This window comes from Notamacropus eugenii, chromosome 7 (genome assembly GCF_028372415.1).
Source record: "Notamacropus eugenii isolate mMacEug1 chromosome 7, mMacEug1.pri_v2, whole genome shotgun sequence".
Lineage (NCBI taxonomy): Eukaryota > Metazoa > Chordata > Mammalia > Diprotodontia > Macropodidae > Notamacropus > Notamacropus eugenii.
Window position 1 is genome coordinate 164,851,772 of NC_092878.1, and position 19,797 is coordinate 164,871,568.

The 19,797-nt window shown below is 43.5% G+C and overlaps 1 protein-coding gene across 3 annotated transcripts in view; it reads right to left on the bottom strand.

Moving 5' to 3' along the window:
- The window catches only part of USP53 (ubiquitin specific peptidase 53), a 71,892-nt gene that overhangs the window by 35,579 nt on the left and 16,516 nt on the right, over positions 1-19,797 (bottom strand). For 2 of the 3 annotated variants that reach the window (XM_072625358.1, XM_072625357.1), the window contains exons 2-3: positions 13,974-14,686; positions 2,272-2,364 (exon numbers count right to left, since the gene is read on the bottom strand). In XM_072625358.1, coding sequence (XP_072481459.1) covers positions 2,272-2,364; positions 13,974-14,120 — 240 coding nt within the window. In that variant the 5' untranslated portion in view covers positions 14,121-14,686. Of the gene's footprint in view, positions 1-2,271; positions 2,365-13,008; positions 13,233-13,973; positions 14,687-19,797 lie in introns of those variants that run through there. The other variant, XM_072625359.1, reaches the window with a different exon arrangement.

Below are 19,797 nucleotides of genomic sequence, written 5' to 3' on the forward strand. Positions count from 1 at the left end.
CTGGGATTCTCAAAGGCCCTGCTCTGGTGGCTGCAGGCCCAGCCTGGGGATGGAAGGGAAACCTGGCTGGGTGCCTGCTGTCTGAAGGCCAGTCTGACCTTTAAAATCACAGCAACTCTACCAGACCAGCTCCCAAGTCATCAGCCATGGGCGGGGGTCTGCAACATCACAGAGTCTTCCGGGACTGAAGCGGTGGTTGTAGTGGTAGCAGTGCTGGTAGTGGTGGTGGTGGTCATGGTGGTCATGGTGGAGGTGATGGTGGTGGTGGTGGTGGTCGTCATGGTGGTGGCTGGTATTATAACTTTGTGACTAATTTACTTGTTGTTCAGTAAACTAAACCATTTTAAAACACACTTGGTTATTTGAGTATTTGACTTTTCAAAAACAGCTTTCAGAAGCAGTTCCAAAATGGTAACCTTTTTCAAGACTTTTATCAGAACTTAAATATTAAATCAGTTTCTATAATTTGAACTGGTTGAAAACATTCAGAATTTAGTGGATATGAATCTACATTTGATCTACATTCTTAATTATTAAACAAGAGTTGATTTAGTCCCATTCTAGCTGAAACAATACTAAAATATCTTCACCTGAATGTCAGTCAAGAAGCATATATTTGTTAAGCACCTACTATGTGCAGGCATTGTGCTAAGTCCTGGGGATCCAGAAATCACAAGAACATGGTGTTGGCCCAAGGTGTTCCCCTTCAAATGAGGGAGAAAACAAGGAACAAAGCACACTTACAAGATAGATAGTGAATGGGCCATGAGGGGATGGGGGACCTCCTGCAGGAAGGAGGCAGGACTTCTGGAGGTCAAGGAGGCTGAGAGGCAGAGGGGAGAGCACAGAACCTTGTGGGCATGAGGGGCAACCATGAAGATGCACACAACAAGAGCAGAGGCCAGTGTCACAGAGTACACAGAGGGGAGAAAAGGCAGAAGACATTAGGCCATGAAAGGTTGTAGGAGCCAAACTGGAGATTCTGTATCTGATCAAGGTGATCAGGAACCTCTGGTATTTATTGGGCAAACAGAGGGATGACAGGGTCAGACCAGCCCTTAGGAAGCTCTTCTGATGGCTGAGCAGAGGAAGAGGCCTGAGGCAGGGCTTGAGGAAGCAGTGTCAGAGGAGGGAAGAGGAGGCTCCTGACAGATAATGTGAAGATGGAAAGGACAGGACTTAGCAACAGATTGGATCTGTGGGTTATGAGTAGGAGGAGTCAAGGATGACCCTGATGGAGGAGATCCTGATGGACTGGAAAGATGGCTGTGCCATCCCACGGACAAGAAAGCTTGGAAGAAGGGAGGGTTTGTGGGGCAAGATGAAACACTTTGGCAATGCTAAGTCTGAGGTTTCTACAGTTTGAAACATCCAACTGACAACTGGTGAGCATACCTCTATTGGACTGTGACCTCCTCAGGGCTTTGGACAGTGTAGGACACACAGTAGGTGCTTAACAAACTGGAGCATAAGAGCCTGTAGGGGCTGAACATGTAGATCTGGGAATCATCTGAGATCAAGGGGGCTGATGGGGACACAGAATGGCCAGGAGGAGGCCCAGAACAAGGCCATGGGAAACACTCAAGATTAGTGATCATGGTCTGAAGACACAGCAAAGGGGCAGGGAGACAGTTAGGAGAAGCAGGAGAGAACAGTGTCCCCAAAACCTGAAGAGGACAGACAGTCTGAAGGACTGGTAGGGTCAACAGATATCAGGCTGGAGAAAAGATCATTAGAACTAGTGATGAAGAAATCCCTGCTAGGTCTGGAGGAAGCACTTTCAGCTAACTGGAGAACACTGAAGCAGAGACGTGAGGACAGCTTCAATTCTCAAGTTAGAAACGCATCTGAAAATTTCAGCTGGGGGAGACACACCAAAATAACACAGAACACATATTTTCTGGGTATTCACCAAAAGGAAATTGAATGTAACTTTTACCACTTTAGTCATGAATTTTCCCAATGTCTTAATTTTGTGTAATTCTCCTGAATGTCTAGAATTTAACATCCTAAGTTTTTAAATGAAAATTAGTAAGTTGTTGCTTCCAAATTACTTCAAATCCTTCTGCACACATATTAATTTCTGTGTTACTTTCTTCAGTTGATGGAGCATATCCATTCAAACCTGAATAAAGCATAGTTTCCCAAATACTTAAACAAAAACAAATGATTGAAATGACATGTTAAGAATTCTATACAAACCCGTAATTTCCTCCAAAACCAGAGGAATGGCCACTTAAGCTCCACTTTCCTAAGTATTACTGAGTTTACCTTTAAAGCACAAAATATGCAGGCATCTCCCTGACAAACATGTCCAGACAGAATGCGTAAACTCCGGCGGAATATGTCCAACTGCCATAAAACCTAAAAGAAAAAAAGTCAAATATTAAGTGGAAGAGCCTCAAAGTTACTTTTTTCTGCAAAGAAACAGCTTGGATTTGAATATCATATCCTTTACAAAATCATTTATTCTTTATTATTTCTATCATCAATAAGAAAAGAGGGAAAAAGGAGCACTTTTCCTAGAAAGACGCTTGGAGCAAAACATCTGGGACAACTCACAGCAAAGGCCTGGAGGCTAGGTGGTCTGGGCCCTGCCCACCTGCAGAAACCTGGCACTGAGCAGATCAGAGTATGCAGGCAGTAACCAGCTCATGGACACGAGTGCATTTCGGTGCCTTCTTTGCATCAGGCACTGCATCTGTCTGAATGGGTGTAGCCAAACTGATGAAGCACTAACAGCAAGCAGATGCTAATCCAGGAATTACAATTCCCATTCATCCACCACGTACCCTTGGGTGAACTTTCTGGCCACAGACATTCCCTAAGAGCCTCTTCCTCTATCCTGGAGTCCAGGATGCACTGGGATCTCCATCCATGGAGGGAGTGACTCTGCCAACAGATCACTCACAAAAGGGAAGCTTAGTTTACTGAAAGCATTATTTCCTTTTTCCCAGATTAGCATAAAATCAGGCCCAGATTACTGAAAAACTCAACTGACTGTGTGGAGTTATCTTATGAGGAGAGGGCAGATCATTTCTATAGTCATTAAAAACTAAGGAAATAAGTACAAGAAAAATCTACCTACTCAGCTGAGGGGTTTGATATGAAGAAAGGGGACTTGGCAAAGACCTAAGGGGAAAGATTACAAATGGACAAATTATTTGAATTTTTGGAAGGAAATACCATGTAAGCCAATGCTACACCAGCCAGATTCTGAATGGTAAAGGAGGCAGTGCTATGGCCAGCAGGTGAAGGAAAGTTCCCAACAAGTCCAAAAGCCTCTACTTTGAGTACCCAGATGGATTATTTGGCTGAATGAGAAAAGGGTAAATGCCAGGCTGCCGGAAGCCATGCCAGGGAAAATGAGAGGCAGCAGGCAAGAAATAACTGGAGCTCCAGGTACCTCTCTGGTTTTTGTCATGGGAAAAAAAAAAGTATGCGTGTACACATTAACGTCTTTCTAAAACTTGAACACAGGAATCTTAATAAGTAGCATATTGCTTTTAAAATAATCTTTTAGAGCCTCAAATTCTTCTTAATAATTCTGTGGACTTTTAACCGACATGATCAAAGTTGTTGTTGTTCAATTGTGAAACTCCATTTGGGGTTTTCTTGGCAAAGATACTGGAGTGCTTTGCACTTCCTTCTCCAGCTCATTTGACAGGTGAGGAAACTGAGACAAAAAGATTTAAGTGACTTGCCCAGGTTCACACAGCTAAGTGTCTGAGGCCAGATTGAAATTCAGCACTCCATCTGCTGTGCCATCAAGATAAGCATTTAATCTTACAGTCCCAACTCACAGTTAGGTGAATATTTACAAGTTCTCTGAATAAAAAGCTTCTATTTTTGCTTTTAATGTTGGCAAAAGCTTTCACCCTGCATTTTCTTTGGAGAGGATGAAAAAATTAATTTCCTTATCTCATTATCATTATCCTCCATTAGGATCACTTACATAGTACACATGTACTATGAATGTACACAAAGCATTTGCAAATAACAGGTATGTGGATACCAAAGCTTCCCAGATAAATTAATACTTTCATCTCCATCTTACAAATAAGAAAACCCACTCTAAGTAATTGTAAGCTAAGAGTTGGTCATCAGGCTTTTTTTAACACAATATTACTAATTTAATAGGGCAGCTACGTGGCCCAGTGGATAGTCCTGGCTTCAGAAAGACCCAAATTCAAATCCAGTCTCAGACACTTACTGGCTGGAAGACCTTAGGAAAGTCACTTCACCTCTGCTTGCCTCAGTTTCCTCACCTGTCAAATGAGCTGGAGAAGGAAATGACAAACCACTCCAGTATCTCTGCCAAGAAAACCCCAAATGAGGTCACAAAGAGTCAGAAACAACTGAATGACAATTAAATACTGATTTAATAAATTCAATATTTTGAAATGCCTAAAATAATTTTAAAAGAACCAATATATTCTGCTTATAAGAAGCACACAGGATGCCCAGAGGGGAAAGTACCAGCCTTAAAAAGTGGGGCTGCAATGAAACATGGATGATGAAATGAGCTAACAGGTTAAGATCTCACAGAACAGTTTCTGAAGGGACACCAGCCTTCTCACCTGGGAGACAAGGAGGCTGGATTTGTAATTGTTTCCACCAGATCTTCTGCCACAGTGAGTCTGAAGCTTTTCTGAATTGTGCCCCAGAACAAACACAAAACACAGCAAGTTCAGAAATCATTGTTTCCCAGCATTAGTAAAGGGAAGGGATAGATTTGAGGCATCTCCTAAAAAGGCTAGTGAAGCCAATTACTCCTTCATCTCAAATTCAACACACTCCCTCCTGACTCTTCCTGCTCCAGTCCTCCCAAGCTTTCCTCTTCCTGTCATGGCCCCAGCCATCCTCCTTATTACCCATGATCCTTCACAGCCCGTTTTAACTGTCCAGGCCTCTGTTTCTCTCCTTCACCCTTCACCTACACTGTCATGTTTTGTGAGGTGTGCTTTCCCATCCTGTACACACGCCCTCTGTCCTCCACTCACACGTGGTCACTCTAGTCTAGGCAGCCTCCATCACCCTCACACAGTAATAGCCAGCCACCCCACTGTCTCCCTGCTTCAAGGCCCTTCTCCACACAGCTGCCAAAGGAATCTTCCAGAAGGCAAAGGTCTAACTAACCATGTCATTCACTCCTCTGTCCAAAAGTCTGCAATGGTATCTGTTACTCCAAGATAAAATATAAAGTCCTCAGTGAAGACTTAACTGCCCTCACCACATTCTGTCTCCAACTCCCAGACCACTTTCCTTTACACGACTTCCTTCCAGCCAAGGAGGCCTATGAGTTATTTCCCAAGTCATCATTCCACCCCCATCTCCAGGCCCTTCCACATTCCAAGCCAAGAATGTACTTCCTCAGATCTCCACCCCTCACAAGGCTTAGCTGCCTTCCTCCAAGGCTCAACTCTCAAGCACTCAAAAGTCAGAAAATGTTATAGGTGGAGTTTACCTCACTTTTAGGGAAGCACTTGCTAAAAAGCATGGCCTACTGTTTCTTGTGGAGAAGACTGGAGAGATTAGAGCTTAGAATGTATTAGGTGGAAATATAATAGATTTGTAACTGTTTGAAGGACCAGACTCAAGAGTTAAAGATTCCAATCAGCCAGCCATCTCCCTTAGTGTGTTTAACATTTTATCAAAGACTTGGAAGAAGGCCTAGAGCACATGCTCATCAAATCTGCAGATGACACAAGTGATATTCAACAGACTCAGAGTTAATGACTCCAGAGTCAATGGAGCAGGGCCAGCCAGGTACTGTCTCTAAGTATCTCTACTGCTTAACATTTTATCAATGACTTGGAAGGAGGCCAAGAAGGCATGTTCATCAAATCTGTAGACAACCCAAGTGAGGGACAGCTAACACTAAGACAGACAGCTTTCCAAAAGATCTTGCCAAGTTAGAACATTGGGGATAAATCGAGGAATAAAAGTTGTATGTTTAGGTCCCAAAAATTAATTTCACTGGTGCAAGATGGAATAGTTTGAAAAAAGCGTGGGGATTTCAGGGCACAGCAGCAAGTTTCTTAGATGAAGGTCTCAATCCTGGTTCCTCTCCATGGATAAATGGTGTAAGAATATGAGCTGGCAGTGCTCCAGGGAAGAAACCCAAGCTATCCATAGTCTTATGAAAATACTGCTCCAAATGACAAACAGAAAAATGCAAATTAAAGCAATGCTGAAATACCATCTCCCACCTATGACACTGACAAAGAGGCAAAGAAGGAAAACAATAAATATCAGAGAAGCTGGATAAAAAAGGTACAATGCTGCGCAGTTATCTGGCTGTGCAATCATACCCAAAAAGTGACTCAGTAGAGTGTGACCTTTAACCTATCTATACCAACCCTGGGTTCAAACCCCAAAATGATCGAAGAAGCAGGAAAAGGTCTTTTATGTATAAACAAGTACTTATTCAATCTTATTTATAATGGCCAAAAAAAAAAAACCACTCTGAAAATTAAAAGTATGCTTATCAACTGAGAATGGCTTAATAGTTGTGGCAAATTAATATGACAGAGAAGTCCTGTGGTACAAGAAAGATCTGTGTGAACAGAAAAACAATTCACACTATGTCAGTGTTAGAAAAACAAATAACTAAAGACGTGTGTTAGACAATGAATAACTGAAGACTTCGAAACCAGTAAAGAATGAAATGTGCAGAACCAGGGGAACAATGCATACCCTAAGAGTACTGTGAAGCTAAACAACTTGGAAAGCCCTCAGAAGTGGAGCCGGTCAGCCCTAGAACCACGCGTGACTCCAGAGGATGCATGATCAAACCCGCCCCCTGTCTCCTGCCCAATAGGTCAAGCTGCATTTAGGGCTGACTCTCTCTCTCTCTGTCTCATACACACACACACACAAAATGTATACAAAGAGCATGCTGCTTGACTATGCCTACTTATTATTATATTATTATTCTTTTCTCTTTTTTCCCCATGGAGTGGGAAGTGGGAGGGAGAGAAAATAGATTTGTTAAGTTTTTCTTTAATGTTTCAGTGCTAAAGGCTGTGGAATGTCACTCGCACTTTCAGATGAGGTCATCATACTGTTAGTTTTACTTCACTGTGATACTGTTACAAGATGCATCTCCTGGAGCGAGGTAATCTGTGAATGTTTGTAATACAAAAATGAAACACATCAACACAACTGGTTATTTTTTTTAATTTGTCCTAGTAATTAGCACTAGCCCAAAGTGAATGGGCTGCCTCCAATGTGCCCTGGTCCCTTCTCCTTGAAGTCTGCAAACAGAAGCTGACCACAAGAATATCCTCTGCCATGCTGATTCCAGGATTTTTTCACCTACGGATATTTTCTCAGTGTATACCATTACACTGTTCCTCCGCTCTCCGGCCCCTTTTCTCTTCACCGATTCTGTCTCTTTCTATGTGTTACAGAGGGAATTCTCTTCCACTACAAAGTTACTGAAAGTCTTCTAACTTTATAAAGTTCTGTAATTCTAATGATTTCAACCCAGCAATCAGGGTTTAAATTCTGGCTGCCTGTGTGATCTCAGGAAAATCACTATCTCAGACCATCAGTTTCTTCCTCTATAAAATGAGGGTATTGGATCAGATGAGATCTAAGGTTTCTTCTAGCCCTGAATCCTCTAATGTTCTAGGAAGTCTTGTCAGAGATATTCAACGCCAAAGCAAAGAAATCAATACCAGAAAAATGAAAAATGTTAAGAAGTTTGGGGAGATTCATTCACTACGCACTTAATGAGGGGCTACAGTACAAATCTACCAGTCTGTGCACAGAGAGCCCCCATAGGAGACCAAATCTAGCTTGAAAACAGAGTTGGAGGCTAGGATCCAAACACAGAAAAGTGAAACAAACCACATGCTACAAGCACATCCTCATACCTCCTCGTCTCTTAAAGGGGCTCCCTCTAGCAAAGTGTGCTAAGAAGCTACCAAGGAGTCAGCCTTGTCTGAGGGGCAGCAGAGCCAGGGCAGAAGCTTAGCACCTACAATTAGCCATGGGGCTCATGAAAGTTTGGGGTCTGAGCCAATCTTTCATATTCTTCATTACTCTAATTAGCCTCGCACATAGGACATCAATGAAAATATGGAGCAACCTACTTCAGTCCACTCCGCATCTCTCTGTTGTCCTTTGGACCCCCCCAAACTCGGGTTCTTGGGAAGTTCTGATGGTCTATGATTCTAAGCCGTAGTGTGTTGCATAGGATATCTGTTTGAAAAATAGGAGTTAGCCTATCAGGGATCAGACTGTGACGGCTGAAAGCTCAGTTAATTTTAAACTCTCTACCCTTCTCTTCTTTCTTAATTCTGGACCAAATTCAAGATCTTTTGGTAGGGTTTGTCCCAGATATGCATAATGAGATACGATCTCAATGGATGAAGCATTCAATGACATATTGGTCTGGACAAAAGATATTTAACATACATTGGTTTTTCTTACATAGATTGTTTAGGTTTTTTTCCAAGTAATCTTGGCTGTCATGGAGGAAGGCCTGTAATGTTCCAAGGCCCTTGCTATTGACACAGCATCACTGGCAAACAAATGTATATGGAAGCCCTATCTCTATGGAATCCTCTCCCTTTTAGACTCTGCTTAATCATACTCCATGAACCCACCTTTGGGGGTATGTGGTGTGTGTGTGTGTGTGTGTGTGTGTGTACATATATACATATATAGTGGTAATATGGCTGGCAACGTGGCTCATGACTTTTTCCCATTCTTTTAGGTCTTTCTCTCCCTGACAGAGCTTATCAAACAATTCCTCCCTCATGGCTTTCACTGCTGGCCCACCCACAGCCCAGAATCTCCTCACCCACGTGTCTGGTCCAGTTGCTCTTCCTGACCTCATGTCCAGCCATGGCAATTTCATCAGAGCCCACTGGGGACTGGGGCGATAGACAAGGTTCCAAATGCAGGGGTTCCACAGTCACTATTCGTAAAAAATGATTACAGACATGTTGACACACCCTGTTCCACTTTGTGATGCCACCGCTCCCTTCCCTTCACACCAAAGTCTCTGAAGACCTGTTCCGACAGTGGGGCTGCTGCTGCTTCTTCGTACTTTTATGAGGGAATTCTGCTGGTAAGTGTTTGCAGTTCTCCCCTGTTGTGTTTACATTCCAAACCACTGTTGTCTTTGACTACTATCTCTCTGCTTGGCAAAGAGAGAAAATGTTTGATGATGAAAGCCATTTCTGGGTGATTTTCTCCCAACCACTCTTCATCACTGCTATGGTAAAGGGTGATCATCAAGGCCAATGGTTTTGTCTTTATTTTCCACCTTTCAAACTGTCGCAATCATGATGTTATTTTAGACCTTTGCTTTGATGGAGGGTCTCAACCTCACAGATGATTCTGACCAAGACAATCAGTCAATATGTATTAAGTGTTTACTCTGGGCCAGACATCATAAGTGCTAGAGATACCAATACGAGCAAAAAGACCTTTCCTAGAGGGGCTGATGTTCCATCAGGGAAGACAATACTCTAAAGGACAAAAAGGGGCTAAATGGAGACGGGACAGAGTAAGGATGAAAGGTGCTGGCAACAAGGGTACAGGAATGAAGTTCAGTCGGCCTGGGCCTTTCCCCCAAAATGGAGGCCACTCAATGACAGGAAAGGAGGACTGGCACGGCAGAGGGAAGCTGCAGGCGTGGGTGAGGCGGTCCTAGGCACTGAGGGAGGCTGAGGATGAAGATGAGATGGGCAAAGGCAGAAGTAAGCCACAAGGGGAACGGAGGTTGGGCAGTTTGGGTCCCTCCCCAACTGGATTCTGAGGAGGGACTCACTAACAGTAAAAGAGGCTGATATGATGGAAGGATGTTCTGCTGTGAGCAGGCTGCAGGTAGATAGATCTTCTAGGGTAATGAGGCCCCAAAAGAAGAAACTCTTCCACAAGGCTAGGTTTGGAATTCGGACTTCTTTTCATTTGATCACCATCCACTGTTTTCCCAAAGAGACGAGCATCTTGTTTGCCTCCGCAAACGAATGAGCTGATGTGGTTCTTCAGTACTGGCATTCTCCCAATGGAATAGTGCAGGAAGATATAACCATCATTTTCACAGATTTAACCAAAAGCAGCTATAAGCAGGGGGCCCTTTTTATTTAGGGCTGTTTTCCAGTAGTCAGAGCTATTTGTTTCACCACTGCAAAGTTTACCCATAATGACATCTGGAAGTTGTAAAAAAAAAAAAAAAAAAGGTGGACATGCTCTGAAGGTTTTCTTAATGTAGTTATTACCAAATGAACACTACATGTCAGGGTCTAGCTGAGACATGTGCCACTTCCCATATTCTGGTAAATAAAACCATCCCATTACATATCTGAAGTGTCCACGTCATTCAGCCCAGTATCACTCATTTCACAGCAGAGTTCTTCTGCCCTGGGAAACATTGCTGGATTCATGTCCCACATGATAGAGATCAGAGAGCATCCAGGCGCAGCAGCTGAAGGACCAGGGAACATGGGGATGACTCATACCTGCTCTTCCCCCTCCCACAACCTACCACCAACCTAGCAGTAAGGGCAGCCCCCACTGTGTGCCACACACTAGGAATACAAGCTCACAAATGAGAAGCCCAACTCTCAGGGAGCTTATCACAGCAGGTGACTTCCAGGAGAGGAGAGATTGTCTCTCCACTTCTGTCCCTAGCACTCAGTACAATTCCAGTGGGAAAGACAACATGTGTGTGTGTGTGTGTGTGTGTGTGTGTGTGTGTGTGTGTGTGTGTGTGTGTGTGACACAAGGTAATTGGGTGAGACAGACTGTCAAATGAAATTAAGGTAAACTGACAGCCACGGTTCACTAACCAGTAAATTGGGTCAGTGGCCTCTCTGGATGACCAGAGACGCAGAGTGAGAACCAACAGGGGCTTTTATAACAATCAACAAGATGACAGAGCAAATCTCAAGCAGCACAGGAGCCTTCTTCTGATTGGCTCTCAATGGCATATAGTTAGAGCTGAGATTACATCATTTGGACCGCCCCTTCTGAAATCCCCTTAAATCATCCTATGATTTGAGTTACAAGACAAACACTCCCAGGCAAGGGGAACTACAACAGTTTAGGGCAGAAGGTGGTGCCACAATGGAGAGCATACCAGGCCTGGAATTAGGAAGATGCAGCTGAGTTCAAATCCAGCCTCAGACACTTCCTAGCTGTGTGACCCTGAGCAAGTCAGTTCACACTGTTTGCCTCAGTTTCCTCATCTGTAAAAATGAGCTGGAGAAAAAAAATGGCAAAGCACTCCAGCATCTCTGCCAAGAAAACCCCAAGTGGGGTCATGAAGAGTTTGACTCAAAGACCCAGAACAACAAAATAATTTAAATTGATGAGATCTGACCTTTTATGTTAATCAAGTTTCTCCGGAAGGAGGGTGCTGAGTGGGGTTACAGAAGTGAAGGTAATTACAAATAAAAGCCTGCAGCAAAGACAAGAGAAAGCACTGCCTTAAATATCTGCGATAACCCTCCCTCTACTAGCTATGGGGAGAACAAGGGAGGGGGGAGGAAAGAGAAGCAGCGTGGCACTAAACATTTAACAAGGATGTGAACATCTTTTTAAAAGCCCTTAAAAAATAAACAAATGTATGAAAAAATGCTCCAACTCACTGATAAAAGAAATGCAAATTTCAAAAACCTCTGAAGTCCCATCTTCTACCCAGTAAAGTGGTAAAGATAACAAAAGTTGGAAATAGTCGACGTTAGAGGGGATGGGAAAAGACAGGCACACAAACACGCTGTTCAGGAACTGTGAGTTAATGGGGCCAACCATTCTGGAAAAGAAGTTGGATTATGCTTTTTTAAAAAAGCGACTGTCCACTCTCTCTGATCCAGACACTCCGAGGCATCTACTCCAAGGAGATCAAAGGCAGAACCCTCCCATTCTAGAGACATCTTGTGACAGTCAAGAAAATCAATGTTCTCTTAGGGAATGGCTAACCCAAGGGTCATCCAGGAACGTAGGAGACATTACTGGGCCATAAGAAAAAACGAATGCAAAGAATCAACAAAGCATGAGAACGTTGTACATGAACTAAGCAGATACTAAACACAATGAAGACCCGGCAAAAAGAAGCAGAAGAGGCAACGGAAGCTGTGATCATGATGCCTGGCGGGGACATGTCATGTAGCACTGCACGCAGCTTCTGGGAGCTCTGCTGAACTGCTGCCTTTTCTCTCTTTCCCTTTTTTATTCTTTGTTAGCAAGGAATAGTTTTCTGGGTAGAGAAGATGGACACATTTAGAAACGAACTGATATAAAAAAGGCTACTAATAAAAATTTCTAAGTGATGCTTCCAGATGGCTAATGCTCCCTCTCTTAGACCTTCCACTAGAGTCCTCAGCCAGGCCAAAGCAGCCAGACACTCAGAGGCAGGAGCCGGGAGACAGCTGGCCCCACTCCTTTGGATCATCATTTCCTTTCAGACTCTGATGGAGAAAGCCCAGGACCCTGAACCCAAAAGCACTGGGAATAAAAGTATCCCGACAGCCACCAGACCTGCTTCTAGCTCAGCCCCTTTGCCAGCACTGAAGGCAGAAATTCCTGGGGTAGAGGAGCCACCTTCCTCATCAGCACCAGTCACACTGCTGGCCAACTGCCACCAACAGGCTAATGAGGCCCCAAACCCTGGGAGTGGCAGCAGCCCTCAGAGACCACTGGTCCTCCTTCCAGCCCAGTACTCCCTACCATCAGTCATAATGTGGGGAGAAGGCTCCTGCAGACGATGGGCCAGCCATCCCCACTGCCACATGCCAGGGAGGTACCGGGGGGAAGGGCCAGGACCTGTCCCCAAGCCTTGTGAATAGCCACAGGCTTCCAGGCCAAGGCCCTCCACCATTGTCCTGGGGGTAAGCACCCTGACTACTGCTCCTGTGGGGGCTACAGGTCCTGGAGACCCAGAAAAGAAGGTCATTGTCACCAGACCGTAGCCCTGTTCAAGGGTTCAACATCAGAAATGGCTACGATTTTATCAGTGGAAACGACAGTGGAAAGAAGAGACCATACCATCAGCTTAGTCACCATCCCAAGGACCCTGGGTACTGCTGAAACCTTCCATGTGTACGGTTCTCCCAAAAGGATGTGAATTCCCTGAGAGTGAGGATGGTCTGACTTTCCTGTTCACATCCCCAAAGCTTTGCTGTTTGGTCGCATCCAACTCTCCATAACCCCATTTGGGATTTTCTTGGTGGAGATAGAGGAGCGGTTTGTCATTTTCTTTTCCAGTTCACCTGACAGATGAGGAAACTGAGGGTTAACAAGGAAGTGATCTGCCCAGGGTCATACAGCCAGTCAGGGTCTGAGGCCTTAGAAAATGCTTCATAAATGCACATTGACTCATTCCACTGGTGCTTCCCTTGGCACAGGGGTGGCCTTCAACATCCACATGTCAGGGAGCACAAGCTTTCTGTAAGTCCTTTTAGGTTGGAAAGTCTTGTGGGACTGCACTGAATTTGGAAAGGCTCCCCAATAGGTTAGATCTCAGATGATTCATTTTTTGGCTACAGAGATTCTCAAAGTCCATTTACTAGGTTATGGAGGAGTTGCGGAATGTGTCAGCAGAGGAAGGAATGACTAATCCCAGTACACAGAACAGAAATACTGAAGAGAAAATGGATAGAAGGGCAGCCCTAATCAATAAAATCTTCATCCCTAACTTAGGTTTAGAAACAATACCCTTGGCTCTTCTTGTTAAATATTTAAATGAGACACATACTGGGTGTCTCGGTGCAATCTGAAGCTTTTGTAGATGGCTTGTATGGATAGCTTGGAGAATTTCTTTGCAAGTTTCTCAACTCTGACAATTTTTATAGCCAAAAAAATTTAATTATCTGGGAGTGAATAGCTTATTATTAATGGCTATTACAATTTAAAACCTCACTGAGACTTTGGCACACAAACCACTTCACAAGCTTTGAAGGATGACATCTACACAATGGCCACGCCAGAAAGAATCAGGACAAAGGCCTTACCTGTACAGCGCTATTCAGAAAGCAGCTGTTTTGTCCTGGTTCGTTTAATAAGCCCTTGGTCGGCGCTAGCGATAACATACTTCCAGGCTGATAAACTTTTCCCAGGTTGCCCCCACCAGGTTTCCGTAAGAACTTCACCCAGGCCATGTTTTGATCAATGTATATGTGCCCAAGGGGAGCACTCTATTTCTCACTACTGTCTCCAAAGATGAAATAGCTAGGGCCTTCGATGGTCCATCAGGATTCCCAAGAGTCTGATCCGCTAGCTAGCCCAATATCCTTTTCCCTTGGAGTTTCCAAGCTAATGTCTTTCTGGATGTGCTGACTTCCACATCAAGGCGGCTTATCAATCTTCTTACAATGCCCATGAAATGCAGCGGCTCTAATAAGTTAAAAAAGAAAAACTGGGCCCTCGATCAGATGACAGGGCCTGGCAGATGACAACGTCTTAAGAAGCGAAAATCGCTACAAGAGTCAAGCGGATCCAGCTGGAGAGCAATCAGGACAGAACTGAGAAAAGGCATATCTCAGAACACGTCTCTGTTAAGCACAACGATCTGCTTATCTTAAGTCAAATACTCATAGATCCTGGGTCAGCCTCATTTCTTTGGTCATCTATTTGACTTGCGTTTTCCTTTTGGGAAAGAAAAGTCTGTCTTTCACATGTGAAATTGTCCTCAACGAGGCCATGTTTTGCATCATTGGCAGTCAATCTGCAAGAGACAGAAAAATAAAAATATTTACATCCAAGGAAACATTAACAGTTAGAGAATTCTATTTTACAGCGCAAAGCCTACCTGCGGAACTGAAAGAAGGAGCCAAAACAAAAAAGCTAACAGTGTTATGTAAATGTCTTTGAAAAATGAAAGGAATACCCCATTCCAAACAGAAGAGTATTTCAGGGACAATCTTATTCACTGCCTACTTTAAGCTTCATTGGAAAAGACAACGCATAAGAAGATAATTTGGTAAGATTCCAGGTACAAGGGGCCTTGTCAAAGTCAATATTCCTATTCCACAAAAATGCAAACACAAAAGAATATTTGGCACAATCTGTTTTACACTGTCCTTGCACACTGATGCATAACATTTAGTTTTTTAGGAAATTAAGTGAGGCGACGTTAAAAAGGAGAACCAAGACCAGACCTAGAAATCATTAGTTTAGTATTTAGGGTTAGGGTTAGCCAAGGCCACACGGCACTTTCTCTCAGGTAGTCACCTAGAAACAGGCAGCTAGATTGCTCAGTGGATACAGTCAGGAAGAACCGAGTGCACACAGGCCTCAGACGCTTCCTAGCTATGTGACCCTGCACAATTCATTTCACCTGTTTGCCTCAGTTTCCTCATCTGTAAAACAAGCTGGAGAAGGAAATGGCCAACCATTACAGTATCTCTGCCAAGAAAACCCCAAGGACAGCACTGCTGTGCTATAGTCCACCGGGTCAGAGAGTTGGAAATGACTGAACAGCAACGGATACCTAGGAGACTCGCCAGCAAGTCTGAGGCAGATGTGAGACTGGCCTCGCTCATCTTCCAGGCCAGGGCACTACTCACTACACTAAGCACATAAATCAGAACAATCCCAATGGCTTCCAGGAAATGGGCACTGATGACCAAAAACAGAAAGGTCAATGTCAGAGGGACCATGGCAACATGGGCACACTAGTGTATTGTTGGTGGAGTGGTGGGTTGGTCTAATCATACTGGGAAGCAATCTGGAATTATGTGAAGAAGGTGACTAAAATGTCCATGCCCTAAACTAAACTATTTTTAGCTGTACTTTTCTGCAGAGAACAGAAAACAAGGCAGATGTCCCTCCACTGAGCAATAGCTAAACAAGTTATGGCACACAGGTACAATGAAATATTACTGCTTTGAGAAATAATAAATAAGACATTACAGAGAACCACAGCAAGAAAGTTTGATATAAAAGGATGAAAGGTGAAGTAAGCATAACCAGAAATACAGTATAAAAGTAAAATAACCAAGTAATCAAAACTAAATGCTGAGAAATTCTAATGGCCAGCCTTGGCCCAAGGAGGAGATATGAGAAGTACTTCGACAGATTCTCTGCAAAGGCAGAGGACCATGTGTGTGACACGTTAGCAGACTCTGAGGATAATGTTGGTTTATCCTGCTGAACTTTCCCCTCTTTTTAAAAATTCTTTATTATAAGAGATAGTGGGGAGGGGAGAAAGGAAGGAATGGGAAAGAAAGTCAGTGGGAAACAGGTGACATCAAGTAGATTCCAATAAAAATTGTGATTTTAAAAAGTTCTGCATTCCAACTTCCCTTCTCTACAGCCCACTTAATTCCTATCTATTGCCCAATCCACGCCCTACTGGCTGTTCTCTACTATCCCCTGGCTCATTTTCTTTAGCTCCAGTCTTCTCTACCCAATGTGGCTCTTAAGCACCCTCAAAGAGTTTACTGGTGGCCACCAACTTCAGCTCCCATGATCCCTTGTTCTTTTTTTTAAATTTTTTAACTTTTAACATTCATTTTCACAAAATTTTGGGTTCCAAATTTTCTCCCCATTTCTCCCCTCCCCCACCCCAAAACACCGATCATTCTAACTGCCCCTATCACCAATCTGCCCTCTCTTCTAACATCCCTCCCTTCCCTTGTCCCCATCTTCTCTTCTGACCTGTAGGGCCAGATAACTTTCTATACCCCATTACCTGTATTTCTTATTTCCTAGTAGTAAGAACAATACTCGACAGTTGTTCCTAAAACTTTGAGTTCCAACTTCTCTTCATTCCTCCCTCCCCACCCATTCCCTTTGGGAACCAAGCAATTCAATATAGGCCATATCTTTGTAGTTTTGCAAATGACTTCCATAATAGTTGTGTTGTGTAAGACTAACTATATTTCCCTCCATCCTGTCCTGACCCCCACTGCTTCTGTTCTCTCTTTGGATCCTGTCCCTCCCCAAGAGTGTTGACTTCAAATTGCTCCCTCCTCCCCATGCCCTCCCTTCCATCATCCCCCCCACCCTACTTATCCCCTTCTCCCCCACTTTCCTGTATGTAAGATAGGTTTTCATACCAAAATGAGTGTGCATTTTATTCCTTCCTTTAGTCAAATTGATGAGAGTAAACTTCATGTTTTTCTCTCACCTCCCCTCTTTTTCCCTCCACTGAAAAGTCTTTTGCTTGCCTCTTCTATGACAGATAATTTGCCCCCTTCCATTTCTCCCTTTCTCCTCCCAATATATTTCTCTCTCACCACTTAATTTCATTTTTTTAAAGATATGATCCCATTCTATTCAATTCACTCTGTGGGGTGTGTGTGTGTGTGTGTGTGTGTGTGTAATCCCACCAACTACCCAGATACTGAAAAGTTTCAAGAGTTGCAAATATTGTCTTTCCATGTAGGAATGTAAACAGTTCAACTTTAGTAAGTCCCTTATGACTTCTTTTTGCTCTTCACCTTTTCATGCTTCTCTTCATTCTTGTGTTTGAAAGTCACATTTTCTTTTCAGCTCTGGTCTTTTCATCAAGAATACTTGAAAGTCCTCGATTTCATTGAAAGACCATTTTTTCCCCTGAAGTATTATACTCAGTTTTGCTGGGTAGGTGATTCTTGGTTTTAGTCCCAGTTCCTTTGACTTCTGGAATATCATATTCCATGCCCTTCTATCCCTTAATGTAGAAGCTGCTAGATCTTGTGTTATCCTGATTGTATTTCCACAATACTTGAATTGTTTCTTTCTAGCTGCTTGCAATATTTTCTCCTTGACCTGGAAACTCTGAAATTTGGCCACAATGTTCCTAGGAGTTTCTCTTTTTGGATCTCTTTCAGGAGGTGATCAGTGGATTCTTTCAATATTTATTTTGCCCTCTGGTTCTAGACTATCAGGGCAGTTTTCCTTGATAATTTCATGAAAGATGATGTCTAGGCTCTTTTTTTGATCATGGCTTTCAGGCAGTCCCATAATTTTTAAATTGTCTCTCCTGGATCGATTTTCCAGGGCAGTTGTTTTTCCAATGAGATATTTCACATTATCTTCCATTTTTTCATTCTTTTGGTTTTGTTTTGTGATTTCTTGGTTTCTCATAAAGTCATTAGCCTCCATCTGTTCCATTCTAATTTTGAAAGAACTATTTTCTTCAGTGAGCTTTTGGACCTCCTTTTCCATTTGGCTAATTCTGCTGTTGAAAGCATTCTTCTCCTCATTGGCTTTTTGAACCTCTTTTGCCAATTGAGTTAGCCTATTTTTCAAGGTGATATTTTCTTCAGAATTTTTTTGGGTCTCCTTTAGCAAGGTGTTGACCTGCTTTTCATGCTTTTCTTGCATCTGAAGGAATATTTCATATCCCTTGAATAAAGTAAGTTCACTCTGTCCTTTTGGTGACCTCTCATGGAACATAACATGTGCGAGTTGGCCATGTATTAATGTTCTGGGAACTAGCCACTCCCGGAACACATAGATAACACTTGGAAGATTTGGCTAGTCTTCCTAGTATGTGATTAATTAACTTACATCTTGTGGCCCCCGTATGATATCTCCTTGATGGATAAACACCTGCATTCCCATGGCTATGTACCTGACCAGCTTGGAACAGTGTGCGGAGCCGTTGGGAAAAAGCCTTCTTTGTCTAGATCCCTATAAAATCCCCTTGTTTAGTGTAAGTCCTTGGAATCTCACCCATGGAGAGGATGCTTTGCCTGGGACCTCTTTGCTCCCAATTCAGACCCTGAACGCTGTATCCCGGGATTCCCCAGCTGAGAAAATTCAGGTGTTGGTGCTTCCCTGAATTGGTGATGTCTTTCTATTTCCTCTTATATCTATATTAATATTGCTATAATTATATTAGTATTAGGCTATATTAATTATTGCTGCTACAGCTCTAAACTGTTCATGCATTTGCCTTTTCTGTAAATCAATAAAATATCTAGCTTCTTCTTCTCAAATGTGTCTTATTGTAGGTGCGAATCTGAACCATAAATTTCCTTAATCACACAGCATCTCTCTCATTTCTCTTCCCAGTTTTTCCTCCACCTCTCTAACTTGATTTTCAAAATCCTTTTTGAGCTCTTCCATGGCCTGAGCCCAGTGAATATTTATTTTGGATGTTTGGGATACAGAAGCCTTGACTTTTATGTCTTTTCCTGATGGTAAGCATTGTTCTTCCTCATCTGAAAGGATGGGAGGAGATATATGTTCACCAAGAAAGTAACCTTCTATAGTCTTATTTTTTTTACTTTTTTTTGGGCATTTTCCCAACCAGTTACTTGACTTTTGGGTCCTTTGTCAAGAGTAGGGTATACTCTAGGAATCTGTGAGATCTCAGTTCCTCCAAGGTGGCACAATCAAGCATGTACTGGTCTGGACGCAGAGAGGGATTTTTATGCCCAGAGTCTTAGCAGTTACCTCTCCACAGTCACCTGGCCTCCAGTTCCCAAGTCAGCACTGGGGGCTGATTTTCAGATAAGCTAGATGGGCAGGGCCACGATTCAGTGTGAGACAAAGACCAGCTCGGCCATGGCCTCCACCCAGGGCAGAGGCAAGACTCAGCTCTTCAATGCCCCCAGGGGTTTTTACGCTCCAACAATGGAGCTTCCCTATAGGCTGCTGTGCAGGCTCTGTGGCTGCTGCCTGCTGCTGGAGCTATGGGAAAGCCCTTCTCCCTTCCTGGCCTGCTGATTAAACCCCATCACTGACCTTTGGCGCCTGGGGGCCGAGGGATCTGAGGCCCCGCTACTGGGACTGGAGATTCCACCCCCAAGGTGTCCTCCTCCCAGAGTCTCGTTGCGCTGCGCCGCTTGGCCAAGGCTGAGCTGGGCTCTGAGCCGTCCAGCGCAACCGACGTTTCTGTGG